General features: G+C 43.1%; 1 protein-coding gene across 2 annotated transcripts in view; it reads right to left on the bottom strand.

Annotated features, from left to right (window-relative positions):
- The window catches only part of LOC139376981 (histone acetyltransferase KAT6B-like), an 88,205-nt gene that overhangs the window by 33,785 nt on the left and 27,014 nt on the right, over nt 1-27,406 (bottom strand). The window contains exons 4-7 of one of the 2 annotated variants that reach the window (XM_071120013.1): nt 21,415-21,530; nt 20,857-20,938; nt 7,387-7,516; nt 6,049-7,154 (exon numbers count right to left, since the gene is read on the bottom strand). In XM_071120013.1, coding sequence (XP_070976114.1) covers nt 6,049-7,154; nt 7,387-7,516; nt 20,857-20,938; nt 21,415-21,530 — 1,434 coding nt within the window. Of the gene's footprint in view, nt 1-6,048; nt 7,155-7,386; nt 7,517-20,856; nt 20,984-21,414; nt 21,531-27,406 lie in introns of both variants that reach the window. The other variant, XM_071120015.1, reaches the window with a different exon arrangement.

Raw genomic sequence — 27,406 nt, 5'->3', positions numbered from 1 at the left:
CATTGCCCATTTCTTACGCTCTGGGTGGGCGTGATGTTCATTGACCATTTCTTATGCTCCGGGTGGGCGTGATGTTCATTGCCCATTTCTTACGCTCTGGGTGGGCGTGATGTTCATTGACCATTTCTTATGCTCCGGGTGGGCGTGATGTTCATTGTTTATTGAGGTAGAAGTTCTGTTCATTCAACAAAAGGTTTCCCTTGTTCGTATTTCCCAGGTTTTGTCCGTGTGTTTGTGTCGTCTGTCATTCTGGTCTTGTGTAACGGAAGCGGTAACGCCTCAGTGGGCATAGGACTACGCTAAACAGGCCGACTACACCGCTCGTGCACGCAAAATACATTTAGAAATTTGTGTTATTCAATTATTGCACCCAAACTGCTCGCGCGCGTCTGCGTTGCCAAGGGATAAAATAGAAATCAGTTCTATTTCTGACGCAGATCACGCTGCAAGTCCTGCCTCTCCCATCTCCTCATTGGTTTATAGAAGCAGGTACCCACGTGCCATCTCCTCATTGGTTATACCCACGTGGGTGACTGAAAGACTAACGAGGGCAGTGGCGGTAATGCACCTAATTCATGAAAAGTTCCCAATTGCAATATAAAGTCAAGAGAAGAAAAAGCCTGGAAGGAAGAGAGATGATTAGAAACGATTCGGTTGACCATTTTGTGTGTGGATTAATTGGCGGAGTAGAGGACCTTGTGCATTTCAGGTAAAATAACAACTCAATGTTTATATCCCAGGACAAATTAGCTAGCAAGTGCGAGCTAACAAGCTAAATTGCCATAAATGTTTAATGCTTTTCGACCTGTTCCCAAATTAATATAATTGGTTCAGAGTTTGTTTTGATATTTTAACCTGCGTGTCGTGATCGTGCTTGGTGTGGGGGGGACAAAATTAATTTATGCACGCTGGCACACGCGCTCAGTCGGTTTGGGTTCCGTGTAAGTGCCCTGTGCTCCACGCTTTGGAGTCAGTATGTTGAATAAGATTAAATGTTTGTTCCATGTATGAATGGTGATGAAATATCATTAATAATCATTAAGTCTGATTAAGAAGAATGTAAAATTGGTTTTGTAATTGCCAATTGGGTAACAGTATTGTCCTGGGAAGGGCCAAGTGCTTACATGTACCTGTTGAGCTCCTGTCAGACTCCTTTTGGTTCCTCAAGGGGAACTAGGCAGTACAGTTTGGCCCTCCACCTGTGTCCGTTCAGTTATGACAGGTTAAACCTGATACAGAGGCTATTTCTTTTGGGCTATTGCCCATGTATATTTGGTAAATCTACTTGTATATTTTATTTTATTTATTTCACCTTTATTTAACCAGGTAGGCTAGTTGAGAACAAGCTCTCATTTACAACTGCGACCTGGCCAAGATAAAGCAAAGCAGTTCGACACAAACAACAACAACAGAGTTACACATGGAATAGACAAACATACAGTCAATAATACAATAGAAAGAGTCTATATACAGTGTGTGCAAATGAGGTAGGATAAGGGAGGTTAGGCAATAAATAGGCCATGGTGGCGAGGTAATTACAATACAGCAATTAAACACTGGAATGGTAGATGTGCAGAAGATGAACGTGCAAGTAGAGATACTGGGGTGCAAAGGAGCAAAATAAATAACAGTATGGGGATGAGGTAGTTGGATGGGCTATTTACAGCTCTGACAGCTGGTGCTTAAAGCTAGTGAGGGAGATGTGAGTCTCAAGCTTCAGAGATTTTTGCTGATGCATATGTTCTTTTGCATATGTTGATGATATTGCACTTTCATCATTGGATCAACAAGGCCTGTAACTAAATCTACATTGAGCACATCAACCTGCCTTGCCTTCTGCTGATTTCAGGCCCTTAAAGGGATACTATGGGATTTTCGCTATGAGCATGCTAGTAGCTACCCGTAAACTTCCAGTCATTGTGCCAACGCTAATTAGCATTGGCTTGCGAAACTACCACTATCTTCCTTTATACAGGAAAGAGGCATAAATATAGTATTCCCTTACTTCATCTGACTCTGGGAAAGTAGATAAAAGGCCTCATTACCAAAATTCAGAAGCATGCCTTTAAGACTGTTACAAGTTGGGCCTCCTGAGTGGCGCAGCGGTTTAAGGAGTCACTACAGACCCAGGTTCGTTCCCAGGCTGTGTCACAACTGGCCGTGATCGGGAGTCCCATAGGGCGGCGCATAATTGGCCCAGCGTCATCCGGGTTAGGGGAGGGATTGGCCAAGGGGGCTTTACTTGGCTCATCGTGTTCTAGCGTCTCCTTGTGGCGGGCCGGGAGCCTGCAGGCTGACCTCGGTCGTCAGTTGAATGATAATTTGCTCCGACACATTGGTGCGGCTGGCTTCCGGGTTAAGCGGGTGGATGTTAAGAAGCGCGGTTTGGTGTGTCATGTTTCGGAGGACCCAAGACTCAACCTTCGCCTCCCGAGCCGTTGGGGAGTTACAGCGATGCGACAAGATCAAAATTAGGGAGGAAAAGGAGGTAATAACCCCAAAAATGTTATAAAGACTGTTACAAGGTCCCTATCATCAAAATGTGTTGTAGACAAAATAATGAAAAGGGCCTCAATACATAGACAAAGATTTGTAGTTGAACCAGTCATTGCATGTGTAGATGTTTTTTTTTTTTTTTTTACTTTACTTGAGACTCAACTTGGGGAAAAAAAAAACTTGAGACGCGACTCGCTCTTAGAATGCACGACTTGGACTTGACTCCAGACTCGTTCCGTTCTACTTTGGACTTGACTCCAGACTCGTTCCGTTCTACTTTGGACTTGACTCCAGACTCGTTTCGTTCTACTTTGGACTTGACTCCAGACTCAGACCTTGTGACTTCAATAACAGTGACTTGGTCCCACATCTGTTAACAACCCCTTCAAATCCAATCCATATCTTTAAAAAAAAAACAACTGGATCTTAGCCCTTTAGGTCCGGTTTCCCAGACACAGATTAAGCCCTGGACTAAAAAGCTCAATTGAGAATCTAAAATTGGACGTGCTTCTTAGTCTAGGACTAAGCTAAACCGGACCTATGACACCATACGATGGAGAGATAGATCAATAGTTGATCAATAGTCGTAATCATCATGTCAAGTGTGTATCATCAATGGTAGGTGAATGTCAATCACTAGGGTATATGTGTCAGTCTAACGACTGTTGGAGGTGAGGGTGAATGTTGACAGTGCCACTGGTGGTAGTGGTGGGTGGAAGGGGTGCTAATAATGCAACCACACTACACTACAGTTACTACCAGGTGACGATCATAGTGGGCAAAGGCAGTGCACATAGGCAGAGGGTCAAGAACAGGAGGACAGAGGGAGCAGTATGAGGGTTTAGGGTTTAGGTCAAGAACAGGAGGACAGAGGAAGCAGTATGAGGGTTTAGGGTTTAGGTCGAAGACAGAGGAGGCAGTATGAGGGTTTAGGGTTTAGGTCAAGAACAGGAGGACAGAGGAAGCAGTATGAGGGTTTAGGGTTTAGGTCAAGGACAGAGGAGGCAGTATGAGGGTTTAGGGTTTAGGTCGAGGACAGAGGAAGCAGTATGAGGGTTTAGGGTTTAGGTCGAGGACAGAGGAAGCAGTATGAGGGTTTAGGGTTTAGGTCGAGGACAGAGGACTGAGGGAGCAGTATGAGGGTTTAGGGTTTAGGTCGAGGACAGAGGAAGCAGTATGAGGGTTTAGAGTTTAGGTCGAGGACAGAGGCAGTATGAGGGTTTAGGGTTTAGGTCAAGGACAGAGGAAGCAGTATGAGGGTTTAGGGTTTAGGTCGAGGACAGAGGAGGCAGTATGAGGGTTTAGGGTTTAGGTCGAGGACAGAGGAGGCAGTATGAGGGTTTAGGGTTTAGGTCGAGGACATGAGGACAGAGGAGGCAGTATGAGGGTTTAGGGTTTAGGTCAAGGACAGAGGAGGCAGTATGAGGGTTTAGGGTTTAGGTCGAGGACAGAGGAAGCAGTATGAGGGTTTAGGGTTTAGGTCGAGGACAGAGGACTGAGGGAGCAGTATGAGGGTTTAGGGTTTAGGTCGAGGACAGAGGAAGCAGTATGAGGGTTTAGGGTTTAGGTCGAGGACAGAGGAAGCAGTATGAGGGTTTAGGGTTTAGGTCGAGGACAGAGGAGGCAGTATGAGGGTTTAGGGTTTAGGTCGAGGACAGAGGAAGCAGTATGAGGGTTTAGGGTTTAGGTAAAGGACAGAGGAAGCAGTGTGAGGGTTTAGGGTTTAGGTCGAGGACAGAGGAAGCAGTATGAGGGTTTAGGGTTTAGGTCAAGGACAGAGGAAGCAGTATGAGGGTTTAGGGTTTAGGTCGAGGACAGAGGAGGCAGTATGAGGGTTTAGGGTTTAGGTCGAGGACAGAGGAAGCAGTATGAGGGTTTAGGTCGAGGACAGAGGAGGCAGTATGAGGGTTTAGGGTTTAGGTCGAGGACAGAGGAAGCAGTATGAGGGTTTAGGGTTTAGGGTTTAGGTCAAGGACAGAGGAAGCAGTATGAGGGTTTAGGGTTTAGGTCGAGGACAGAGGAAGCAGTATGAGGGTTTACGGTTTAGGTCGAGGACAGAGAAGGCAGTATGAGGGTTTAGGGTTTAGGTCGAGGACAGAGGAAGCAGTATGAGGATTTAGGGTTTAGGTCAAGAACAGAGGAAGCAGTATGAGGGTTTAGGGTTTAGGTCGAGGACAGAGGAAGCAGTATGAGGGTTTAGGGTTTAGGTCAAGGACAGAGGAAGCAGTATGAGGGTTTAGGGTTTAGGTCGAGGACAGAGGAGGCAGTATGAGGGTTTAGGGTTTAGGTCGAGGACAGAGGAGGCAGTATGAGGGTTTAGGGTTTAGGTCGAGGACCGGAGGACAGAGGAAGCAGTATGAGGGTTTAGGGTTTAGGGTTTAGGTCAAGGACAGAGGAAGCAGTATGATGGTTTAGGGTTTAGGTCGAGGACAGAGGAGGCAGTATGAGAGTTTAGGGTTTAGGTCGAGGACAGAGGAAGCAGTATGAGGGTTTATGGTTTAGGGTTTAGGTCAGGGACAGAGGAAGCAGTATGAGGGTTTAGGGTTTAGGTCGATGACAGAGGAAGCAGTATGAGGGTTTAGGGTTTAGGTCGAGGACAGAGGAAGCAGTATGAGGGTTTAGGGTTTAGGTCGAGGACAGAGGAAGCAGTATGAGGGTTTAGGGTTTAGGTCAAGGACAGAGGAAGCAGTATGAGGGTTTAGGGTTTAGGTCGAGGACAGAGGAAGCAGTATGAGGGTTTAGGTCAAGGACAGAGGAAGCAGTATGAGGGTTTAGGGTTTAGGTCGAGGACAGAAGAGGCAGTATGAGGGTTTAGGGTTTAGGTCGAGGACAGAGGAAGCAGTATGAGGGTTTAGGGTTTAGGTCAAGGACAGAAGAAGCAGTATGAGGGTTTAGGGTTTAGGTCGAGGACAGAGGAAGCAGTATGAGGGTTTAGGGTTTAGGTCAAGGACAGAGGAAGCAGTATGAGGGTTTAGGGTTTAGGTCGAGGACAGAGGAAGCAGTATGAGGGTTTAGGGTTTAGGGTTTAGGTCAAGGACAGAGGAAGCAGTATGAGGGTTTAGGGTTTAGGTCGAGGACAGAGGAAGCTGTATGAGGGTTTAGGGTTTAGGGTTTAGGTCAAGGACAGAGGAAGCAGTGTGAGGGTTTAGGGTTTAGGTCATGCACTAATATGATGACCTACTATAACAAAGAAGCCGGCGACAGAGAGATGGAACTGAAGCCGCGTTGCTAGACTATTATTCAGCCATTAAAGTTAAAAAAAAAACGCAATTAAACAGGTTAAACAAATTGAAATTAATGAATTAAAAGTAGGTGGTAAAAATAAAAGATTAGTAGTAGAAACTTGTTAAAATGTTATTTAATAAAAGTGAGGTAAAGCCACAATGTGCTTGTTCACTCTTCAAAATAAAACATTAGCTAGCTCACACAGTAGTATACATTTGTATAAATAGCCAGGCAATTTGTGACAAGCCTTAGGGTTAAAAAAAAATAAAAATAAAGATAGCAGTAGACGCAGGTAGTTTCGGTCGGAGCGTTCAAGCCTTTTCTTACCATGATGGTGCTCTGTCTTAATTCTTCCTTCGTCTGTCATGTCTCCCTTTCCTGGTGTTTCCTGGGTTCCCTGCTGAGGGTTCATTTCCTGGGTTCCCTTCTGAGGGGTCATTCTACATCTTAGCCTGCCTAGCATTCTGTGCTTTTTAAAAAAGGGGTTACGTCTGAAATGACTGACCAACTTAAAGGGGCGCCCCCTTGGCCGGCCGTGCCCAGGATGGGAAGAGGCGTTAGGAGATGAATGGGACAACAAAAGCAATGGTTTCTTTATTCTCTCTTTCTTTCCAAGGTGCTGCTGGGAAGGATGGGGAATGAGAGGACGCCTTTTGGATGCCTTATGGTGCCTGCGCTTAGGTGGTGCATAGCAAGGCAGTCCCTTTTTCCGAGACTGTCCCCGAGTGGTATAGATATGGGAGAGTCCGTCAAAGAGTCCCTTAAGCTGGTTGTGATCAGACAAAATAGTAAGGGAGGGGACGCTAGACTGGCTGGAAGAACTCTGGGGGGAGTTATCAGAGTTGGAGAATACCTGGGACGTGGTGGAGCCCTGTCCAGGCAACGTGGGTGGGGGAGAGAGAGGGAGTGTACAGGGAGATAGGGTGGTGGTGGTTAGCTTTGCAGCCATGCCAACAACAACTGACGGAGATGGACTTAGTTTCCATAGTTCTGGCGGAGGGACAGGCTTTTTCCTAGCAGGACAACAAGACTGTGACCCTTTCGAGGCTGAGGGGTCTAAGATCTCGCCGGCTCGCGACGACCTACGACTGACAGGCGAGGGTGTAAAGAATTTGGAAAGCCCATCGATAAGCCCTTTGGTTTTCTTGTTAACGGTGAGTATAGCTGCTGGGGTGGAGGAGGAGGACGAGGTGGGCGTGAGGGGGGGAGTGGTGGAGAGGGTGGAGGAGGTGGTGGTGAATTGGGGAGGAGGGGTGACAGCGTCACCTGCCCAACAGGGGTCAGCTATAGCAACAGCCAATCTGTCTGTGGCGTTCTTCACAGATGCTGCATGACCAGATGAAGGTGTGGAACAGACGGTAAGCTTTTGACCCCTACCAGGTGACCCCCTTCCTCCCCGGGCTAGCACGGAGCCGGCACCACTGCTTACAGACCTAGACACCAAAACAACATAGAGTTAGGATACTAATAAAAGCTAGATGGAGAAACAAAGCTAAACTTTATGAGAATGTAAGTACTAACAACATAACTCAATAACAAAATATTACGATATTATTGATTTCCTCGAGCCAATAAGGTGGTTTACAGACACTCTGAAAAGTCATTTATTGGTACAACAAAGTAAGAAAAATATATACTCTAATAGATCATAATGATAAAACTTACATTCTTTGTTTGAGCTTATTTCTGGGCCTCCCGATTGGCTTTGCATATCGACGTTTGATCTGATCGGCTTTCATATGCAGAAATGTCTTTCCATTTTCCTTGGGCCTGCAGACCTGACAGACCCAGGTACCTGGACACACACACAGAGGGAGGGAGAAACAGAGTCAGAGACAAAATCTGATATGAGGCTTCATCAATTCACAAGACACATTCATTTGAAACATTTCCTTTTAATGCAGACAGAGGGGGGAGAGAGAGACACTCCTACTCACTTCTTACAACGAACGGAGAGAGAGAGAGAGAGAGAGAGACACTCCTACTCTCTTCTTACAACGAACGGAGAGAGAGAGAGAGAGAGAGAGATAGAGAGAGACACTCCTACTCACTTCTTACAACGAACGGAGAGAGAGAGAGAGAGAGAGAGAGAGAGAGAGAGAGACACTCCTACTCTCTTCTTACAACGAACGGAGAAAGAGAGAGAGATAAACACTCCTACTCACTTCTTACAACGAACGGAGAGAGAGAGAGAGAGAGAGAGAGAGACACTCCTACTCTCTTCTTACAACGAACGGAGAGAGAGAGAGAGAGAGAGAGATAAACACTCCTACTCACTTCTTACAACGAACGGAGAGAGAGAGGAAGAGAGACACTCCTACTCACTTCCTACAACGAATGGAGAGAGAGGAAGAGAGAAACTCCTACTCACTTCCTACAACAAACAGAGAAAGAGAGGAAGAGAGACACTCCTACTCACTTCCCACAACGAATGGAGAGAGAGAGGAAGAGAGAAACTCCTACTCATGTCCTACAACGAATGGAGAGAGAGAGGAAGAGAGAAACTCCTACTCACTTCCTACAACGAACAGAGAAAGAGAGGAAGAGAGACACACTCCTACTCACTTCCTACAACGAATTGAGAGAGAGGAAGAGAGACACACTCCTACTCACTTCCTACAACGAATTGAGAGAGAGAGGAAGAGAGAAACTCCTACTCACTTCCTACAACGAACGGAGAAAGAGAGGGCGAGACACTCCTACTCACTTCCTACAACGAACAGAGAAAGAGAGGAAGAGAGAAACTCCTACTCACTTCCTACAACGAACAGAGAAAGAGAGGAAGAGAGAAACTCCTACTCACTTCTTACACCGAACGGAGAAAGAGAGGGAGAGACACTCCTACTCACTTCTTACACCGAACGGAGAAAGAGAGGGAGAGAGAAACTCCTACTCACTTCTTACACCGAACGGAGAAAGAGAGGGAGAGAGAAACTCCTACTCACTTCTTACACCGAACGGAGAAAGAGAGGGAGAGACACTCCTACTCACTTCTTACACCGAACGGAGAAAGAGAGGGAGAGAGAAACTCCTACTCACTTCTTACACCGAACGGAGAGAGAGAGGGAGAGAGAAACACTCCTACTCACTACTTACAACGAACGGAGAGAGAGAGGGAGAGAGAAACACTCCTCACAACCAACTACATTTAATTAAATCAACACAAGGCAGGGAAATCCATAAGAAATAAACCTCCACCCAAACAGACTTCTAGTCTGCGTCCCAACTGGCAACTCCCTCTACAGTGCAACACTTTGACCGGTGGAGAGAATAGGCTAGCATTTGGGACACTGCCCATGTCAGCATGTTTTTGAGCAAAGCGATTCGACTGTGAGAATATTAGTCTGTCTGCCAAGCGTCCTACACTTCAGTACATGTTCAATCATTCCACCATAGCTGTAGGGCCTGTACTGTAATCTACAGATAATACATCACCCCTGGGACTGGGAAATCATTTGATATGTATGCTAACTCCTAATAAGCCATGTCTGCTTCACTACGATGAGACAAAGAAAGAGACAAAGATATATATATATATATATATATAAATAAATATATGAGAGAGAGAGAGGTTATGATCTGATGAGTTCCTGCATTTTTCAGCATGTTCTTAAAAAAATATAGATTTATATTTAAACTTGGATTTTTTTTTGTCAGGAACATATATACAGGATACTACCCTCTACAACATAACCTTCACACCAAATCAAAACTCAAAACCTACAAACTGATTTTGGACGGAATTACAGAATCACCTGAAATGCTTACAACGACCAAAGATTATTATTCCAACGCTATACAGCAAATGCTGTGGAAAACAACAGAAACCTGAAAACACCATCCAACCTGGAACTGAGTGAGTAATGTTTAGTCTGAAGATATATTTTATTTCCAAAAGCCAAGAAGAAAAACGCATTACATTACTTTACTTTATAATGACCGAATGCTAAATGAAGGCTGCTAAGCTTGATACAACTTCAATTAGCACTGACGTGTCAAGTGAGAGGTGTCAAAGCCCTTTAGCCCAACAATGGCAGGAGAGTCGCACAGTCTACTCCAACCAAATGGAGAGGCCTTAGAAGCTGCCTCCCGCTGTTAAGAGGTAATTAAAATACAGTACCCTGTGTATGTAAAAAATGATAAGGCAAGAAAATATCACAAAATGAAGCTCCTTATGGAAAATCAAGAGACACTTTTTGCTGACTAGTATAAAAATGGGAACATCAGCAACCTCATCTTTCATACAAACCATCCCCTGGCATGGCACAGTGCTATATTAGCACACTACCCCTCTAACTTCTTTGGGACTGGGGGGCAGTATTTAGTAGCTTGGATGAATAAGGTGCCCAGAGTAAACTGCCTGCTACTCAGGCCCAGTTGCTAATATATGCATATTATTAGTATAGAAAACACTCTGAAGTTTCTAAAACTGTCTGAATGATGTCTGTGAGTATAACAGAACTCGTACGGCAGGCAAAAACCTGAGAAAAAAATCCAACCAGGAAGTGGGAAATCTGAGGTTTGTAGTTTTTCAACTCATTGCCTATCAAATATACAGTGTCTATGGGGTCATATTGCACTTCCTAAGGCTTCCACTAGATGTCAACAGTCTTTAGAACCTTGATTGATGCTTCTACTGTGAAGGAGGGGGGAATGGGAGCTGAATGAGGTCTGCCAATGTGCCATGAGCTGACCACGCGCATTCACGTGAGAGTTAGCTTGCATTCCATTGCATTTCTACAGACAAAGGAATTCTCCGGTTGAAACATTATTGAAGATTTATGATAAAAACTTCCTAAAGATTGATTCTATACATCGTTTGACATGTTTCTACGGACTGTAACGGAACTTTTTGACTTTACGTCTGCTCGCATCTAATGAATTTGGATTACTGGGCTAAACGCGCGAAAAAAGGAGGTATTTGAACATAAATGGACTTTATCAAACAAATCAAACATTTATTGTGGAACTGGGATTCCTGGGAGTGCATTCTGATGAAGATCATCAAAGGTAAGTGAATATTTATAATGCTATTTCTGACTTTGTTGAATCCACAATGTAAAGCTTTTTTGAAATCTGACACAGTGGTTGCATTAACCTCTTGAAGCTAAGGGGCACTATTTTTATGTTTGGAAAAATAACGTTCCCAAAGTAAACGGCCTATTTCTCAGGACCAGATGCTAGAATATGCATATAATTGACAGATTAGGATATAAAACACTAAAGTTTCCAAAACTGTCAGTGACTATAACAGAACTGATATTGCAGGCGAAACCCTGAGAAAAATTAAACCAGGAAGTGGCTTCTATTTTGAAAACTCCATGTTCCATAGCCTCCCATTGCTCCATTTAAAGGGATATCAACCAGATTCCTTGTCCTATCACTTCCTCAAGGTGTCAACAGTCTTCAGACATAGTTTCAGGCTTTTATTTTGAAAAATGTGCCAGAACGATAACATCGCGTCAAGTGGTCACATGAGTTTTGCTCGCGCAACAGAGTTTGGATAGGTATTGCTTTTCCCTATCCTACTGTGAAAGACATTTGCGGTTGATATATTATTGATTATATATTTTAAAAACAACCTGAGGATTGATTATAAAAAACGTTTGACATGTTTCTGTGGACAGTACGGATATTATTTGGAATTTGTCTGCGTTGTCGTGACCGCTCTTTCCTGTGGATTTCTGAACATAATGCGCCAAATAAACGGAGGTATTTTGGATATAAAAATAATCTTTATGGAACAAAAGGAACATTTGTTGTGTAACTGGGAGTCTCGCGAGTGAAAACATCCGAAGATCATCAAAGGTAAATTATTAATTTGATAGCTTTTCTGATTTTCGTGACCAAGCTACCTGATGCTAAGTGTACTTAATGTTTTGTCATGCGATCGATAAACTTACAAACGCTTGGATTGCTTTCGCTGTAAAGCATAATTTCAAAATCTGAGACGACAGGTGGATTAACAAAAGGCTAAACTGTGTTTTGCAATATTGCACTTGTGATTTCATGAATATGAATATTTTTTGTAATATTATTTGACTGAGGCGCTATGCTATTCAGCGGTTGCTGATGACAATTATCCCGCTTAAGGGATGGGTAGCGTCAAGAAGTTAACGAGGGGTGGAAACTCAGGATACTAGACAGCGAGGATTCTGAGTCCACTAATACAAATCTCTATAAGTCTGGAACAGTAATAGTACAGGGCAAACCCAAACAGTTTCAGCTGGACTTTCACCTAATCAAAGAATTATAGTCCAGCAGGAGAAGCTCTCCCTTGAGAAAGATACCCCCACCCCAGATATCTTCATTATATAACCCAACAGATGAGCAACCCCAAGCGGAAAGTCAACCTCCCACCACGGAGTACTACCCCCTCATTGAAATGAAGGATACATTTACCCAGCTGGAGGTAAGGCAGGTGGAGCTGGAACAGCAGGTGATTACTCTGCAGTCTGCACAGACCCAGACAACAGTCCAGCACAACAACACCCCCTTAACTAGACCTGGCGAGCTGGAGGTGGAGAGAGACATATCTGCACTCTGGACTGTGGTGAGACAACTTCAACGATATAAAAAGAAAGAGCAGGAAAGAACAGAGCACTAGAGGAGAGAATCAGACTGCTGGAGGAGATGTTGAGGGGGATGGCGTGACAGAGAACAACCCACTAGAGAGGTGGCCACCCCCGCAGAGAAGCCAGCTCAAATGGGAAATATATAGAAGAAAAAACACTTTTTCCCAAACACAGTGTGTCTAAACTCTGGTGTCCAAACACCCAGACCTTCTGTCTGAGGACCAACTAGGGTCACCCAGTCACATAATAATACACACAGGCACCAACGACCTGAGAATACAGCAGGAAAGGGTGGCCACAGCACTGAAGCGAGTGATTGAAAAAGCTTCTTCTACTTTTCCCAATGCACAAGTGGTTATGTCCACCCTGCTACCACGAAAAAAACTTCCACCCTACAGCGGGTAAACGCAAGTATTTCACGTGACTTGCCTCAAAAACAATTTTTTCCTGGCCCACCACTCCACCCTGGACTTGAACAGCCTCTATGACCAGGTCCACCTATACAAGGCAGCAGTGCCGACCTTCACCCGGACATCGCTCTCAAACGCAGCCCCAACACTTCACATAGGAGCAACAGATCAATAGACACCCCGCCCAGACCAGCGAGACTCTCCCAGACACTCTCCTCACATCCAATCAACACCCACCCAAGTCAACCATCCCCACACCCTATTTATGCCATCTCAGATCAGACGTATGCTCCTCCTGCCCACCCCATGCACCCACCCCCGCAAAGAGGGCCTCAACATGGAAGTCACACAAACGCCCAGGCCGTGAGCAGGCAAAAAGGCCCAACCCCCACTCTTACACTAGTCCAAGCCAATGGAATGTACCAGATGCTCAGCAGGCTCTGCTCACACTTACTGGCCTGAGGCCAAACCACAAGACCAACAACATTGGACACTTTATGGAATACAAAGCCTTCACCATCTCATCTAGAATATCCAAGACCTGAGGTCATCTGCCTTCGGCCTAAAGAGCAGGAACCTGGACTTCAAAGAAATTGGAAATACAGACATTGTCATCCTACAAGAAACATGATATAGAGGAGATGGACCCACTGGTTGCCCTCTAGGTTACAGAGAGCTGGTAGTCCCATCCACCACACTACCAGATGGGTGGTATAGAGGAGATGGATCCACTGGTTGTCCTCTAGGTTACAGAGAGCTGGTAGTCCCATCCACCACACTACCAGGTGGGTGGTATAGAGGAGACGGACCCACTGGTTGCCCTCTAGGTTACAGAGAGCTGGTAGTCCCATCCACCAATCTACCAGGTGTGAAACAGGGAAGGGACTCAGGGGGCATGCTAATTTGGTATAGAGCAGACCTAACTCTCTCCATTAAATTAATCAAAACAGGAACATTTTACATTTGGCTGGAAATTCAAAAGGAAATTATCTTAACAGAGAAGAAAAATGTCCTCCTGTGTGCTACCTATATCCCTCCACTAGAATTCCCATACTTTAATGAGGAAAGCTTCTCCATCCTGGAGGGGGAAATCAATCATTTCCAGAACCAGGGACATGTACTAGTCTGTGGTGACCTAAATGCCAGAACCGGACAAGAACCTGACACCCTCAGCACACAGGGGGACAAACAACTGCCTGGAGGTGATAGCATTCCCTCCCCCATATGCCCCCCTAGGCACAACTATGACAACATAACCAACAAAAACGGGTCACAACTCCTGCAGCTCTATCGCACGCTGGGTATGTACAGTACATAGTCAATGGTAGGCTTCGAGGGGACTCCTGCAGCTCTGTCGGACACTGGGTATGTACAGTACATAGTCAATGGTAGGCTTCGAGGGGACTCCTGCAGTAGGTACACCTATAACTCATCTCTTGGCAGTAGTACTGTAGACTACTTTATCACTGACCTCAACCCAGAGTCTCTCAGAGCGTTCACAGTCAGCCCACTGACACCCCTATCAGATCACAGCAAAATCACACTACTTGAACAGAGCAATACTCAATCATGAGGCATCAAAGCCAAAGGAACTGAATCATATTAAGAAATGCTATAGAGGGAAGGAATGTAGTTTGGAAACCTACCAAAAAACAATTAGCCAAAAACAAATTAAATCCCTTTTAGACAACTCCCTGGAAAACGTTCCACTATAATAGTGAAGGTGTAAACTTGGCAGTAGAAAATCTTAACAGTATATTTGACCTCTCAGCTTCCCTATCAAATCTAAAAATCTAAAATTATAAAAAGAAAATTAACAAATGACAAAATGGTTTAATGAAGATGCAAAAATCTAAAAGAAATTGAGAAACCTGTCCAACCAAAAACATAGAGACCGGGAAAAGCTGAGTCTACGCCTTCACTAAGGTGAATCACTAAAACAATACAGAAATACAGTACAGAAAAAGAAGGAACAGCACGTCAGAAATCAGATCAATGTAATTGAAGAATCCATAGAATCTAATCACTTCTGGAGAAATTGGAAAACACTAAACAAACAACACGAAGAGATGGAGATGTATGGGTAAACCACTTCTCCAATCTTTTTGGCTCTTTAACAAAGAACAAACAGCAAAATCATATAAACTCAGCAACAAAAAAACATCATCTCACTGTCAACAGTGTTTATTTTCAGCAAACTTAACATGTGTAAATATTTGTATGAACATAAGATTCAACAACTAAGAAATTAACTGAACAAGTTCCACAGACATGTGACTAACAGAAATGGAATATGTCCCTGAACAAAGGGAGGGTCAAAATCAAAAGTAACAGTCAGTATCTGGTGTGGCCACCAGCTGCATTAAGTACTGCAGTGCATCTCTTCCTCATGGACTACACCAGATTTGCCAGTTCTTGCTGTGAGATGTTACCCCACTCTTCCACCAAGGCACATGCAAGTTCCCAGACATTTCTGGTGGGATTGGCCCTAGCCCTCACCCGCCGATCCAACAGGGCCCAGACGTGCTCAATGGGATTGAGATGCGGGCTATTCACTGGCCATGGCAGAACACTGACATTCCTGTCATGCAGGAAATCACACACAGAACGAACAGTATGGCTGGTGGCATTGTCATGCTGGAGGGTCATGTCAGGATGAGCCTGCAGGAAGGGTACCACATGAGGGAGGAGGATGTCTTCCCTGTAACGCACAGCATTGAGATCGCTTGCAATGACAACAAGCTCAGTCCGATGATGCTGTGACACACCGCCCCAGACCATGACGGACCCTCCACCTCCAAATCGATCCCGCTCCAGGGTACAGGCCTCGGTGTAATGCTCCTTCCTTCGACGATAAACGCGAATCCGACCATCACCCTTGGTGAGACAAAACCGCGACTCGCCAGTGAAGAGCACTTTTTGCCAGTCCTGTCTGGTCCAGCGACAGTGGGTTTGTGCCCATAGGCAACGTTGTTGCCTGTGATGACCTGCCTTACATCAGGCCTACAAGCCTTCAGTCCAGCCTCTCTCAGCCTATTGCGGACAGTCTGAGCACTGATGGAGGGATTGTGCGTTCCTGGTGTAACTTGGGCAGTTGTTGCTGCCATCCTGTACCTGTCCCGCAGGTGTGATATTCAGATGTACCGATCCTGTGCAGGTGTTGTTACACGTGGTCTGCAACAGCGCGGACGATCAGCTGTCCGTCCTGTCTCCCTGTAGTGCTTTCCTAGGCGTCATTTATGTAATTTCTTGCCCTGGCCACATCTGCAATCCTCATGCCTCCTTGCAGCATTCCTAAGGCACTTTAACGCAGATGAGCAGGGACCCTGGGCATCTTTCTTTTGGTGTTTTTTAGATTCAGTAGAAAGGACTCTTTAGTGTCCTATGTTTTCATAACTGTGACCTTAATTGCCTACAGTCTGTAAGCTGTTAGTGTCTTAACGACCGTTCCACAGGTGCATGTTCATTAATTGTTTATGGTTCATTGAACAAGCATGGGAAACAGTGTTTAAACCTTTTACAATGAAGATCTGTGAAGTTATTTGGATTTTTACGAATTATCTTTGAAAGACAGGGTCCTGAAAAAGGGACAATACTTTTTTTTTTGCTGAGTTTACATGATCAAATACAAATATTAGAATCAACTATTAAAGACTTCTCCAACTACCTTGAGTGAACTACAGGACAAAATAAAAACCCTCGAACTCAAAAAGGCCTGTGGTGTTGATGGTATCCTCAATGAAATGATCAAATGTACAGACAACAAATTCCAATTGGCTATTCTAAAACTCTATAACATCATCCTTAGCTCTGGCATCTTCCCCAATATTTGGAACCAAGGACTGATCACCCCAATCCACAAATGTGGAGACAAATTTGACCCCAATAACTACTGTGGGATATGCGTCAACAGCAACCTTGGGAAAATCCTCTGCATTATAATTAACAGCAGACTTGTACATTTCCTCAGTGGAAACAATGTACTTAGGAAATGTCAAATTGGCTTTTTACCAAATTATTGTACGACAGACCACGTATTCACCCTGCACACGCTAATTGACAAACAAACAAAACAAAGGCATGCTTTGTTGCTTTCAAAAAAGCCTTCGACTCAATTTGGCATGAAGGTCTGCTATACAAATGGATGGAAAGTGGTGTTGGAGGAAAAACATACAACATTATAAAATCCATGTACACAAACAACAAGTGTACAGCTAAAATTGCCAGAAAAAAAAAATTCTTCCCACAGGGCCGTAGAGTGAGACAGGGATGCAGATTAAACCCACCCCCTTCAACATAAATATCAAGGAATTGGCGAGGGCACTAGAAAAGTCTGCAGCACCCGGCCTCACACTACTAGAATCTGAAGTCAAATGTCTACTATTTGCTGATGATCTGGTGCTTCTGTCACCAACCAAGGAGGGCCTACAGCAGCACCTAGATCTTCTGCACAGATTCTGCCAAACCTGGATCCTGACAGTAAATCTCAGTAAGACCAAAATAATAGTGTTCCAAAAAAGGTCCAGTCGCCAGGACCACAAATACAAATTCCATCTAGACACCTAGAGCACACAAAAAAAAACGATACATACCTTGGCCTAAACATCAGCGCCACAGGTAACTTCCACAAAGCTGTGAATGATCTGAGAGACAAGGCAAGAAGGGCCTTCTTTGCCATCAAAAGGAACATACAAGACAGTAGTTTTGGACAAGACAGTAGTTTTGGAATTGTTAGTTAGATTACTTGTTGGTTATTACTGCATTGTTGGAACTAGAAACACAAGCATTTCGCTACACTCGCATTAACATCTGCTAACCATGTGTATGTGACAAATAAAATTTGATTTGATTTGATTTGATAAATTTCGATATACCAATTAGGATCTGCCAAAAAAATACTTGAATCAGTCATAGAACCCATTGCCCTTTACGGTTGTGAGATCTGGGGTCCACTCACCAACCAAGAATTCACAAAATGGGACAAATACCAAATTGAGACTGCATGCAGAATTCTGCAAAAATACCATCCGTGTACAATGTAGAACACCAAATAATGCATGCAGAGCAGAATTAGGCCAATACCCGCTAATTATCAAAATCCAGAAAAGAGCCGTTAAATTCTACAATCACCTAAAAGGAAGCGATTCCCAAACCTTCAATAACAAAGCCATCACCTACAGAGATGGACCTGGAGAAGAGTCCCCTAAGCAAGCTGGTCCTGGGGCTCTGTTCACAAACACACCCCACAGAGCCCCTGGACAGCAACACAATTAGACCCAACCAAATCATGAGAAAACAAAAAGATAATTACTTGACACATTGGAAAGAATTAACAAAAAAACAGAGCAAACTAGAATGCTATTTGGCCCTAAACAGAGAGTGCACAGTGGCAGAATACCTGACCACGGTGACTGACCCAAAATTAAGGAAAGCTTTGACTATGTGCAGACTCAGTGAGCATAACCTTGCATTAACATTTTCCGACAAGATAAAACAGCCAAAGGGGGCGGAGTTGCAATTTACTGCAGAGATAGTCTGCAGAGTTCTGTCATACTGTCCAGGTCTATGCCCAAACAGTTTAAGCTTCTACTTTTAAAAATCCACCTTCCAAGAAACAAGTCTCTCACTGTTGCCGCCTCAGCCCCCAGCTGTGCCCTGGGCACCATATGTGAATTGATTGGCCCCCATCTATCTTCAGAGTATGTACTGTTAGGTGACCTAAACTGGGACATGCTTAACACCCCGGCCGTCCTACAATTTAAGCTAGATGCCCTCAATCTCACATTAATTATCAAGGAACCTACCAGGTACAACCCTAAATCCGTAACCATGGGCACACTTTTAGATATCATCCAGACCAATTTGCCCTCTAAATACACCTCTGCTGTCCTCAACCAGGATCTCAGCGATCACAGCCTCATTGCCTGCATGCGTAATGGGTCCGTGGTCAAACAACCACCCCTCATCACTGCCAAACGCTCCCTAAAACACTTCAGCGAGCAGGCTTTTCTAATCGACCTGGCCCGGGTCTCCTGGAAGGATATTGACCTCATCCCGTCAGTAGAGGATGCCTGGTTGCCCTTCAAATGTGCTTTCCTCTCCATCTTGAATAAGCATGCCCCATTCAAAAAATGTAGAACTAAAGACAGATATAGCCCTTGCTTCACCCCAGACTTGACTGCCCTTGACCAGCACAAAAACATCCTATGGCGTTTTGCATTAGCATCGAATAGCCACCGCGATATGCAACTTTTCAGGGAAGTCAGGAACCAATATTCTCAGCCAGTTAGGAAAGCTAAGGCTAGCTTTTTCAAACAGAAATTTGCTTCCTGTAGCATTAATTCCAAAAAGTTTTGGGACACTAAAGTCCATGGAGAATATGAGCACCTCCTCCCAGCTGCCCACTGAGGCCAGGAAACACTGTCATCACTAATAAATCTACGAAAGTCGATAATTTCAATAAGCATTTTTCCACGGCTGACCATGCTTTCCACCTGGAACACCCCCCCAAAATATCCTTCCAGACTCACATTAAGCATCTCCAATCCAAAATGACATCTAGAATCGGCTTCCTATTTCGCAACAAAGCCTAATTCACTCATGCCGCCAAACATACCCTCGTAAAACTGACTATCCTACCGATCCTCGACTTCGGCGATGTCATTTACAAAATAGCCACCAATACTCTACTCAGAAAACTGGATGTAGTCTATCACAGTGTCATCCGTTTTAGCACCAAAGCCCCATGTACTTCCCACCACTGCGACCTGTATGCTCTCGTTGGCTGGCCCTCACTACATATGTCGCCAAACCCACTGGCTCCAGGTCATCTACAAGACCCTGCTAAGTAAAGCTCCGCCTTATCTCAGCTCACTTGTCACCATAGCAACACCCACCCATAACACCCGCTCCAGCAGGTATATTGCATTGGTCAACCCCAAAGCCAATACCTCTTTTGGCCGCCTTTCCTTCCAGTTCTCTGCAGACAATGACTGGAACAAATTGCAGAGTCTTATATCTCCCTCTCTAACTTTAAGCATCAGCTGTCAGAGCAGCTTACCGATCACAGTACCTGTACACAGCCCATCTGTAAATAGCCCACCCAACTACCTCATCCCCATATTGTTACTTACCCTCTTGCTCTTTTGCACCCCAGTATCTCTACTTGCACATCATCATCTGCACATCTATCACTCCAGTATTAATGCTAAATTGTTTTTTTTTTCGCCTCTAGGGCCTATTTGTTGCCTACCTCCCTACTCTTCTACATTTGCACACACTGTACATTTTTCTATTATTCTTTTCTATTTTCTGTTATTGACTGTACGTTTGGTTATGCGTAAATCTGTGTTGTTTTTGTCGCACTGCGTTGCTTTATCTTGGCCAGGTCGCAGTTGTAAATGAGAACTTGTTCTCAACTAGCCTACCTGGTTAAATAAAGTTGAAATAAAAAAATCAAAAACATATTTCCCTCAGATTACACAGATCCACAAAGAATTCGAAAACCAACCCGATTTTGATAAACTCCCATTACTACTGGGTGAAATACCAGTGTGCCGTCACGGCAGCAAGATTTGTGAACCAGTGAAGAACAAACACCATTGTAAATTCAACCTATATTTATGCTTATTTATTTTCCCTTGTGTACTTTAACCACTTGTACATTGTTACAACACTGAATACAGACATAAATGTGTAATGTCTTTATTCTTTTGGAACTTCTGCAAGTGTTTATTTTTTATTGTTTATTTCACTTTTGCATATTATCTACTTCACTTGCTTTGGCAAATGTTAACACGTGCTTCCCATGCCAATAAAGTCCCTTGAATTGAATTGAGAGAAAGGAAGAGAGAGAGAGCGAGAGAGAGAGAGAGCGAGAGAAAGAGAGATAAGAGATTGAGAAAAAGACAGACGGAAGGAGAGAGAGAGAGAGAGCGAGAGAAAGAGATAAGAGATGGAGAAAAAGACAAGAGAAGGAGAGAGAGAGAGAGAGCGCGAGAGAAAGAGATAAGAGATGGAGAAAAAGACAAGAGAAGGAGAGAGAGAGAGGGAGCGAGAGAAAGAGATAAGAGATGGAGAAAAAGACAAGAGAAGGAGAGAGACAACCTCAGACAAAACTAAGGAGCCAAACATGTATAAAACGCCGTTACCTGTTGGCATCCTTAAGAGAGGCGGGTCGCAGCACTCCATGTGAAACCCCCGATCACAGGAGTCACAGAACAGCATCTCATCCTGCAAGGAGACAGGAGGCATGTGTGGGGCTGTGTGGTGGCTTCCCTGTAGTTGCATAGATGTTACACCTTCTGTCATTTCACTCTAAAGGAGGTACACGTCCATTTAGTTTAACATGGATGAGAAGGTGATTTATGTTTTGAATGAAGAAAGGGCGGTGCATCTTCAATGTACAACATGTTGCCCGGGAAAAGGCTGATCTATGTTTGAAAAACATCTGTAATTATATAGTATGTGTCCCAAACAGCACACTATTACCAATATAGTGCATGACCTTTGACCTTCGTAGTACATTATATAGTGACTAGGGCGCTATTTGGGATCAGCCAATATCATTAAGAGGACATGTACTACCCATAATGCCTTGGAGACGTTAGACTCGCTATGTCTCTATGAAAGTATTATCAATCTATATCACGGATTAAAATGGTTTGTAAACAGAAAATAGAACAATATTACATCATTATAATACTTACAGCGTTTCTGCCTTGTATTTGACAGGAGCTACATGTTTTACATTCTATACATTGCCATCGCAATCTCTTGACGTTAGTGGTCAGCTCTGGGGAAAACTTCAAACAAGACGGATGCCCTGTAGAGGTAATTAAAAGAGGAGCATATTAGTGTTCCTGTACATTTCAACCATATTTTGGTTCACATCCAAAACAGCACCATATTCCCTATGTAAATGCTTTTGACCAGAGCCGAGAGAGAGACCTACACTGCATTCACAACCCTGGATTTTCCCCCCCACATTTTGTTGTGTTACAACGGGATTCAAATGGATTTAAATTGTAATTTTTGTCCACCATCTACACAAAATATTCTGTAATGTCAAACGGAAATATTCTTTTTTTTATAAAAAATAAATAAAAAAAACACCAATATATTTGAATTAGATACGTATTCAACCTGCTGAGTCAATACATGTTGGAATCACCTTGGGCAGCATTTACAGCCGAGAGTCTATTGGGGTAAGTCTCTAAGCGCTTTGCAAACCTTGAAAGTACCATTTTTGCCCTTTATTTTTTGTTATTCTTCAAGTTCTGTCAAGTTGGCTGTTGATCCTTGCTAGACAGACATTTTCAAGTCTTGCCACAGATTTTCAAGCCAATTTAAGTCAAAACTGTTACTAGGCCACTCAGGACTGAGTTGGAAAGGATGCCTGTATCTTTGTAGTGACTGGGTGTATTGATATACCATTCAAAGTGTAATTAATGACTTCACCACGCTCAAAGGGATGTTCAATGTCTGCTTTTTTTTATACCAATCTACAAATAGGTGCCCTTCTTTGCGAGGTGTTGGAAAACCTCCCTGGTCTTTGTGGTTGAATCTGCGTTTGAAATTAACTGCTCTTAACCTTACAGATAATTGTACGAGTGGGGTACAGAAGTAGGGTAGTCATTAAACAAATCATGTTAAACACCCTTCTACAAAGAGCTAGTCCACGCAACTTATTATCCAACTTGTTAAGCACATTTTTTACACAATGTTTTTAGGCTTGCCGTACCTATCGACTCATGAGATTTCAGCTTTTCATTTCTTATTAAATTTGTTAAAAAAAATGTTCTAAAAACATAATTCCGTTTTGACATTACGGGGTATTGTGAGTATTCAGGCTGTAACAAAATGTGGGAAAAGTAAAGGACTGGGAATGCATTCTGAAGCCTGAATGAGGGAATGAGGGTGGGAAAAGTAAAGGACTGGGAATGCATTCTGAAGCCTGAATGAGGGAATGAGGGTGGGAAAAGTAAAGGACTGGGAATGCATTCTGAAGCCTGAATGAGGGAATGAGGGTGGGAAAAGTAAAGGACTGGGAATGCATTCTGAAGCCTGAATGAGGGAATGAGGGTGGGAAAAGTAAAGGACTGGGAATGCATTCTGAAGCCTGAATGAGGGAATGAGGGTGGGAAAAGTAAAGGACTGGGAATGCATTCTGAAGCCTGAATGAGGGAATGAGGGTGCCACTTGGGACCATATTCTTTAGTATCAGTTTCACAGAGCAGTAGACTCGACCTTCCCATCATGTTCACACAAGAAAGGTTCAAAGTGAAACTGACAGTGTTTTAACTACTTTGCAAGATATGAAAAACAGACAATCATAATATCAGTCGAAAATATCCAATTCACAGTTTAATGCTACAAAACCAACTTAATAGTTTTAAAAATAGGTTCTATCTGACAACAAAAAAATAACATTACATGGAGTAAGGTAGTGTTGGTGGAATTGTTAGGTTAGATTACATGTTAGATATTACTGCATGAGCGGAACTAGAAGCACAAGCATTTCGCTACACTCGCATTAACATCTGCTAACCATGTGTATGTGACAAATAAAATGTGATTTGATTTGTTGGCAGAATAGATGGATGCATTCATCTATGCATGATTAATATAATTCACCAATATATTGCTTGGTAGTCCAACAAATATTGCCATCAAGTTGTAAATCACAGCCGGTACATTGTTTTCTGCCTTCAGCACTGTTTCAGTTTCAATGACTCAATGTTGTGGACAAAAAACAGAAGAAAGTAAGGCTGGGAATGTGAAAGACAAATCAAACTAGCGAGGGCATCAGAAGCAAAGCCATTGTAGGTCTGCTGAATGCAAACTTGAACACAGTGAAAATTCTGTGCAACTTCCAGCGGGCGTTTTCTGTGAACACTGAGGCTATACCCCTTTTAAGTCACAGTTTTAAACAGTGATCAAGTTGGCCACTGTGGCCATTTGATCATCATTTAGGCCTACCATCAAAAACAATGGAGAAAATACACCCCATAACATTTTTAGCATGGAAATAGCTGTTCTATCATCCAGCCTACAGTAACAGCCAATGTGTGGTGTTCAATGTAGGTCTACATTCCATGACACTCTACAAAAAAAACATGTAGGTCTTAACATTAACCTGTTTATCCTTCAGACCAGGAAGTGACTGAAAATGTGTTTGATGAAAGAAACCACTTTACAAAATAAAATGCATTATTATTCCCATACCACTATTACAGAGAATCAGATAAATTACCATCTGCCTATTGGCTACTCAGCTTATTCAAGCCTGTCTCGATATACAACACTGAGACGGAAAAAAAAAAAAATCTTTAAACCTACTCGCTTTTCAAACATGTATTTATTAAGGATCCCAGCTGCTACTCTTCCTGGGGAAGAAACATTATTGCAGTTATATACAGCATTTTTTATATTACATTTCATAACACTTTTCACAACCCATTAAGTGTGTTCCCTCAGGCCACAACTCTACTTTCACATACACTACCAGTCCAAAGTTTAACACCACCTACTCATTCAAGCTTTTATTTTTTATTATTTTTACTATTTTCTACATTGTAGAATAATAGTGAAGACATCAAAACTATGAAATAACACATATGGAATTATGTACCAAAAAAGTGGTAAATCAAAAAAAGTGGTAAAATATATTTTATATTTGAGATTCTTCAAATAGCCACCCTTTGCCTTGATGACAGCTTTGCACACTCTTGGCATTCTCTCAACCAGCTTCACCTGAAATGCTTTTCCAACAGTCTTGAATGAGTTGTTGGCTGCTTTTCCACTCTGCAGTCTGACTCATGTGTATATATGTGTGTATGTGTGTGTGTGTGTCTTCGCAGTCATCTAGTTATGGCTCCATGTAGTACTGTGCTCCTTCCATAGTCTGTTCTTGACTTGGAGATTGTGAAGAGACCTTTGGTGGCATGTCTTGTGGGGTATGGATGGGTGTCCAAGCTGTGTGCTAGTAGTTTAAACAGACAGCTTGGTGCTTTCAACATGTCAACACTTCTTACAAAAACAAGTAGTGATGAAGTCAATCTCTCCTCCACTTTGAGACATGAGAGATTAATGTTAGCTCTCTGTGTACATCCAAGGCGTGGTACTCTGTTCTGATCCAATTGTAATTTTCCGAGGTCCCTCTTCGTGGCACTTGACCACACGACTGAACAGTAGTCGAGGTGTGACAAAACTAGGGCCTGTAGGACCTGCGTTGTTGATAGTGTTCTTAAGAAGGCAGAGCAGTGCTTTATTACGGACAGACTTCTCCCCATCTTAGCCACTGTTGTATCAAAATGTTTTGACCATGACAGTTTACAATCCAGGGTTACTCCAAGCAGTTTAGTCATCTCAACTTTCTCAATTTCCACATGATTTATTACACGGTTTAGTGAATGATTTGAAATATTTCAGACTAACTTATTCCTTGCCACCCATTCTAAAACTAACTGCAGCTCTTTGTTAAGTGTTGCAGTGATTTCAGTCACTGTAGTAGACAACGTGTCTCGTGATGAGTCATCCGCATACATAGACACACTGGTTTGACTCAAAGCCAGTGGCATGGCATTAGTAAAGACTGAAAAAAGTAACAGGCCTAGACAGCTGCCCTGGGGAATTCCTGATTCTACCTGGATTATGTTGGAGACTTCCATTAAAGAACACCCTCGGTGTTCTGTTAGACAGGTAACTCTTTATCCGCAATATCGCAGGGAGTCTAAAGCCATAACACAAAGCTTTTTACTATCATTCTTTACAACATGTATTTTTGTTTTCATAGTATAGTTTCTTCTTTTTAATCAGTTTAGTCATTTCTTAATTTGCAGTAGGTTAGCCAATCGGTTGTGCAGCCAGACTTATTGGCCATTCCTTTTGTTTCATCCCTCTCAACCATATATTTTTTTTAAATTCTCATCAATCCATGGGGGATTTAACAGACATTTTCTTAATGGGTTCATGCTTATTAGTAAATGGAATAAGCAATTTCATAAATGTGTCAAGTGCAGCGTCTGGTTGCTCCTCATTACACACCACAGACCAACAAATATTCTTTACGTCAACATATCAATCACTACAAAACTTATTGTAAGACATCTTATACATTATATACGGCATATGACCGTATATGTAAGGCGCTACAGATGGTAGTGCGTATGGCTTAGTACATCACTGTGGCCAAGTTTCCTGCCATCCAGGACCTCTATACCAGGCGGTGTCAGAGGAAGGCCCCCCCAAAAAATTGTCAAAGGCTCCAGTCACCCAAGTCATAGACTGTTCTCTCTGCTACCGCACGGAAAGCAGTACCAGAGTGCCAAGTCTAGGACCAAAAGGCTCCGTAACAGCTTCTACCCCCAAGCCACCTGCTGAACAATTAATCAAATGGCCACCCAGACTATTTAGATTGACCCCCCCCCCCCACCACCACTGCTGCTACTCGCTGTTTATTATTGACTCAGGACCGGTATATAGCCTCATTATTGTTACTTATTTTAATTTTGTTATATTTTTTTACTTTAGTTTATTTAGTAGATTTCAGATTTGAGATATCAGCTGATGTAAGAAGGACTTTATAAATAAATTAGATTTAGTAAATATTTTCTTAACTAACAATGCAGTTCAACAAATAGAGTTAAGGGCTTTTAACTAAGCATTTCAAGGTAACATCTACACTTGTAGTCGGCCCATGTGACAAATACAATTTGATTTGATTAGGCCCAGCCTTTGGAACTTTGGTTTTCCTAGATATGGCTACGATATTGTGATCACTACATCCTATGGATTTAGATAAGGTTTTAAAGCAAATTTCTGCAGCATTAGTAAAGACGTGATCAATACATGTGGATCAATACATCAGTGCTAGAGGCGTCACTACAGACCCTGGTTCGATTCCAGGCTGTATCACAACCGGCCGTGATTGGGAGTCCCATAGGGCGGCGCACAATTGGCCCAGCGTCGTCCGGGTTAGGGTTAGGCTGGGCTGGGATAGGATGTCATTGTAAATAAGAATTTGTTCTTAACCGACTTGCCTAGTTAAATAAAAAATCATTCCTGTGCTGTTTTTAACTACTCTGGTAGGTTGACTGACAACCTGAACACTGGCTACAGCTTTAACCTTTTTCTTGAGATGGCAGCTTGACGAAAGCCAGTCAATATATATATTTTTTTAAATCACCCAGAAAATAAACCTCTTGATATCACACACATATTATCCAGATACTGACTGTTAGCACTTGGTGGTCTATAGCAGCTTCCCACCAGAATGAGCTTTAGGTGAGGCAAATTAACCTGTAGCCATATTACTTCAACAGTATTTAACATGAGATCCTCTCTAAGTTTATTGATGTCCTGATGCAGGTTTATAATGTCTGGGAGCAGCTCATTGATGTGCTGATGCTGGTTTATAATGTTTGGGAGCAGCTTATTGATGTCCTGATGCAGGTTTATAATGTTAGGGAGCAGCTTATTGATGTCCTGATGCAGGTTTATAATGTCTGGGAGCAGCTTATTGATGTCCTGATGCAGGTTTATAATGTTAGGGAGCAGCTTATTGATGTCCTGATGCAGGTTTATAATGTCTGGGAGCAGCTTATTGATGTCTGATGCAGGTTTATAATGTCTGGGAGGAGCTTATTGATGTCCTGATGCAGGTGTATAATGTCTGGGAGCAGCATATTGATGACCGAT

This window comes from Oncorhynchus clarkii, chromosome 20 (assembly GCF_045791955.1).
Source record: "Oncorhynchus clarkii lewisi isolate Uvic-CL-2024 chromosome 20, UVic_Ocla_1.0, whole genome shotgun sequence".
Classification (NCBI taxonomy): Eukaryota; Metazoa; Chordata; class Actinopteri; order Salmoniformes; family Salmonidae; genus Oncorhynchus; species Oncorhynchus clarkii.
This window is presented reverse-complemented; position numbering and strand designations above follow the sequence as displayed.